The 5201-nt window shown below is 34.2% G+C and overlaps 1 protein-coding gene across 1 annotated transcript; it reads right to left on the bottom strand.

The window, feature by feature from the left end:
• Positions 1-2673: 2673 nt before the first annotated feature.
• Positions 2674-4306, bottom strand: LOC109095186 (zymogen granule membrane protein 16-like). Its single transcript, XM_042740472.1, has 4 exons — positions 4226-4306; positions 3947-4038; positions 3541-3688; positions 2674-3311 (listed from the first exon to the last, which is right to left on the bottom strand). The coding sequence occupies exons 2-4, from the start codon at positions 3999-4001 to the stop codon at positions 2993-2995; spliced, it is 522 nt and encodes a 173-aa protein (XP_042596406.1). The 5' UTR covers positions 4002-4038; positions 4226-4306; the 3' UTR covers positions 2674-2992.
• Between the last annotated feature and the right edge of the window lie 895 nt (positions 4307-5201).

Below are 5201 nucleotides of genomic sequence, written 5' to 3'. Positions count from 1 at the left end.
TTGGGATGATGGTGTTAAAAGCCGAACTAAAGTCCACAAACAGGATCCTCACATAAGTCCCTGTTTTGTCCAGATGTTGCAGGATGGAGTACAATCCCATGTTGATTGCATCATCCACAGACCTGTTTGCTCGGTAAGCAAACTGCAGGGGGTCCAGTAAGGGTCCAGTGATGTCCTTCAGATAAGCCAGAACCTGTTTTTCAAACGACTTCATGATGACAGACGTTAGAGCCACAGGTCTGTAGTCGTTAAGTCCTGTAATCTTGGGTTTCTTTGGAACGGGGATGATGGTGGAGCATTTGAAGCAGGAAGGCACTTCATACAACTCCAGGGATCTGTGAAAAGATGGGAGCCAGCTGGTCAGCACAGGTTTTCAGACAGGCTGGTGTAACACCATCTGGGCCTGGTGCTTTTCTTCTTTTGTTCTTCAAGTAATAATGTAAAATATGTGAAAAATAATGTTTTTCGAACAACCTAGTATGAGAGCCTGTTCTAGTACACCCCCAAAACAAAATCAAGACCTTGTAAAAGAGCATAATAGGGCCCCTTTAATAACCTAATTTACTTGGGGACTGAGTTTAAAGTTGGACAAACTTAATTTTCGCTTTTCAAAAATACATTGATGTACCAGGGGCGGCACCAGAGAATTTTGAACGCAGGTGCTGAAGGGATACTAGATTATTGACAGGGGGAGCTAGGCAAATCAGGGCTCCAGACTCATTCTTCCCACTCGTCGCTCTTTTGCGACTTTCTCAGTTGGTCGCAGGAGCATGTTTTTTTTGTTGTTGTTGTTTTTTTTGTTATTTTTTGCTACAACATGCTATTAGTCAATGCATGCTGATGAACTCTTATCATAGTTTATAGTTATATAGAAACGAAAGTGGTTAACATTTAACCTGTTGTTTTCATCAGTATTATTATATGTGATTTGAATTTTGTGAATGGGAGTTCCTCTTTTTCTATGCTTTCACTTTCGATTTCGCACTCTTGTCAGGTTTTACAATAAAAGATAATTGTCTGTTTTGCTTACATCTATACACCTTTCACTTTTTAAGACAAAAAAATATGGATTCATTGTTATTAATTAAAATGCATAACAACAATAAAACAGTAAGATTCAATGACAAATGAGCTTACAAAATGTTTATTAACAAAAACGAATAAAATGGGGCATATATGCCTAACTACACGCTGTATTAGCCTATATAATGACTAATAAATTACAGAACGTTTAACAAACACTGAGGAATCAAATAAAAATAAAAGAGAGCCTCCATAGCGTGAGGTAAACAGCAAAGATTAGCTTTTCAAAATGAAAACAAAACAAAAAAAAGTAAAACTAAACTTGCTGCCGGTGACAGTGCTTGCATGATTTTCCACCCACAAGAATACCATGTTCACCTTCTCTGGTTTAAGAAGCGGTCTTTTACTTTACTTTAGCGTGAAAACCATCAATATTTGCATCGTTTTTGCTGAGCGCACTCCTGCTGACATGGCGAGTATAAACCAGGCTCTACATTCGAAGTGCTGCAGTTCAAAGTAGCTGTGGTTTAATGTTTCTCATATGCAACAGAAATGGCAGTTTTTATGCGCTGAACAACGTGGTGGTCGCGCCAGTGCGACCGCTCACAAAATTTAGTCGGTCGCAGTCTGGAGACCTGCAATTAATGGTAAATATAACCAAAACAGCTTATTATTATTTTTTTATATGAATAATAAAATAAATATAAAGAAAACTCGTCCACTCAATTTTGTAATATTCTTTAATTTTGTAGTCCATATGAAAAGGTGCATTTCTATTAAATACACGTCCATGTGGAGATGGACCCGACATTGACTCAGAAAGCACTAGTTTATTAATAAATAATTAAAATGTCTTCTTTTCTCCTGACATGTTCATAATCACTTTGCCGGTGCTTTGAGGCAATTGCTTCATGCGCAAGCTTGAGCGCAAAATAGGCTCTTACCTAATACGCCTGCCTATATATTAAAGTATGGTTAATATATTATTATATTAATCAATTTAATATAACGTGCGACAAGTTGACTAGAAAAATTTTCCCAAGTCAGTAGAGGGCAGGCCTACTTAGCACATGGAAGTGCTCCATTTTTAAAATAAAATGCTATAATGACATTGTAAAAAGTGTGACAGCTGCAAATCACGTCGTTATTGCACTGCACGAGTTATGCGTGCGTAAGGAGTCAAAGGTTTTTTATTATTATTATTATTATGGTTATTATTACCATAATTAGATTATGAAAAATGATTTGTTGATCTTGTTTTCCCTTTAATACATAGCCTACCTTCCGCAAGTTTTTTTTATGTTTGTTAAAAAAAGTGGTAGGGACAATATCGACCCTGGCAAAAAGTGGTGGGGACATGTCCGACCCGTCCCACCCGCAAATTACACCTATGCATGATAGGCATTTGAAAAATAGCAAAAATAAATGATAAAGGCATGGTATTTTTTTTAATACTACAGTTTTATTATGATCTTCATGAAACATGAAAAAGTTTTAATTAAAAATCTAATTCAACACTTAAAGTATAATAGCTAACTTCAATAAAAACCAGCCCCTGGCTGGGTTTTAAAAGTGCCTGAAATTGAAAAACAAAACAACAAAAAAAACCACACCCACATTCAGGATATATATATATATATATATATATATATATATAACAAATATATATATATATATACACACACATTCTGTTTAGTTTGTCCATTTTGGAAAATCATTACTAGAGTCTTTAGGAATTTTTATGTTAAAGGAGAAGGAAAAAAAACTATTTCATGCCAGACTTCTTAGTGTTGTATTAATTAAATTAATCAGTAAATTATTAACCAGAAATCATTCTAATAATACAGACAACTCAGAAAGCCCCAAATTTCATCCCTCATAAAGAGCTCAGGAAAAATATTGGCTACTACTTATTTGGAATTTTCCTCATATACACACATAATGTGAAACCAGTGAGATATTTCTGACTTTATGAAGTGGAATTGTAGTAGACAGCCCAATGAGCCCCAATGGAGGTGAGGGCAAATCCATTCTGACGACCGCTGATGAAACGTAGTTCACTTCCATCGTGGGTTGGGTAGAAGTTAAATGAAAGTCCAGAAGGTTGCCCCACTTTAAAAGAGCGCCCCTCATTAGTGACAAACATAAGCTCACTGATGTAACCAGAATAATACTTTCCTGAGATCTGAACAAAATGTTCATTGTTGAAGAGTGTCATCTCCCTTTCACTGCCATAATAGCTCACGCCAACCAGTTCTGTCCAGTTACTGTCATATTTCAGTTGGATCCTAAACAGATACAGTATGTGCCATTAAATAATTCAGAGCTAAATATAATATAACTAGAAGAAAAAAACAAACAAATAGAATGTTGAATATGCTGTATGAAATATAAAGTGTACAATTTGTTAATAAATGGTTTTAGGTAACCCGTCTAATAATTACGACAGATTAGGTTATTTTTTTTGGACTTGATAAGATGCTATTTATTGTGTAACTGGTGCTTAGGAAAACCTACCCATTGATGTAGTTGTAACTGTAGTAGTATCCATAGTTGGGATATTCATAAACTCTGACTCCAGTGATGCGACCCTCGTGTGCAGTGGAAAATTCGGTTCCACTGCCATCCCCAGCAGCAGGGGAGTATGAGTAAAAATCAGGTAAAGCTGAAAAGGTAATTGATTATCAGCTGTAAGTGACTGAAATTAGTTTTCAATAATCACTAAAACCTTTTTTGGTTTCATTGGAATCCATTATTTTGACTGTTTTAGTTATACTGCTCTAAATTTAATTATTCAATGTTATGCTACTTCTACCTAATTCTAACAGTGTAGAAAAAAATAACATTAATCACTTGATGCATAATCATTTAGTCAATGTTGATTTATATATTGCACTGTATTGAGCTGAACAGTAATACTCACGCATGGTCATGCTCATAGCGCAAAGGGCAGAGAGTACCACAAAATGATACAGCATTTTGGATTGCTTGGCTGTCCACTGGTCTCTAATCAATCTAGATAGCAAATTGTAGATTACTATTGTCAGCAAATAACGCTGAATTATAATTTGTTTTTAAAAATAAACATCACATTTTACTGTATTAACAAATAAATTAATACATATCTAGATAAAAAAAAATTTACGATTATTTATTAATTATGCAGTGTATCTTAGTGTTAATTGTTATATGATGCCGTTACCTGTAGTTGAGCCTGAGAGGGTGTTCCTTGAGTAGGATGGTTAAAACAAGCCTTCATTTATACTCTTTTGCTGGTCCAGCCTCTTCTTTTCATTTCATTATTTTATGTGTTTTTTGTTTTGTTTTTTTTTTTTAGTGCATGTTTCTGGAAGGAAAATATTTTAAGATGGAATTTCCTTGTTGTTTGTATCATTAGACACCTGACATATTTCGGGAATTGATACTGAATACTGATATCAGATAATTATCAGAGCTAGTTTTATGTAATGTAAAACAATAAAAAAAAATAAAAAAAAATAAATAAAAAAAATTAATAAATTAAAACATTTTGTGTTCTTAAAAAAATTGAACAAGCAACCATTACAAAACTCTCACCAGATATGCTGATCAAAACTCTATTTTAATAACCAACCATTACCAACCATTATCTCCCCCAACTCCACCATATTTTATTTTAAGCATTGTTAAAAATGTAAAATATTATTCTATAAAAAAGAATAATAAGTTGTGAACAAGTCAGTTGTGAAAATTACTAAAGAAACACATCAAAACATATTGAAAAGAATAATTCTTAGTCAGTTATGCATGTCAGTCCCTCAGTAATACACAACTCACACACTGTCCACAACATTTTGATCTTATATATAACAAATTAAACAAAACAGTCTGTTTCAGATTAAACCAGTTCTGTCATGTAACATGCATTACCTGATTAAAGTTCAGATTATAACCCAGAAGTGAAATAATATTTTTGTCCTGTAAAATCTGTATATCTGTACATGAGGGTGGGGTTGAAGACACAATATGTAAAGGAATTGAATGTGATTTGAATTGGACTGACCAGTTTTGGCCATGTATGACAAAAGAGGGGTGATGCGTTCAAAATCCAATTGTCCTAAAAAACTGCAGAAATTCCCCTGCCTGTGGCCTGAGATGCAATTACTTCAAATTGAACAATACTGCTGAAAACGTATGGG

Source organism: Cyprinus carpio, chromosome B16 (genome assembly GCF_018340385.1).
Source record: "Cyprinus carpio isolate SPL01 chromosome B16, ASM1834038v1, whole genome shotgun sequence".
Lineage (NCBI taxonomy): Eukaryota > Metazoa > Chordata > Actinopteri > Cypriniformes > Cyprinidae > Cyprinus > Cyprinus carpio.
Note: the sequence above shows the minus strand (reverse complement) of the source record. Positions and strands in the feature narration are given on the sequence as shown.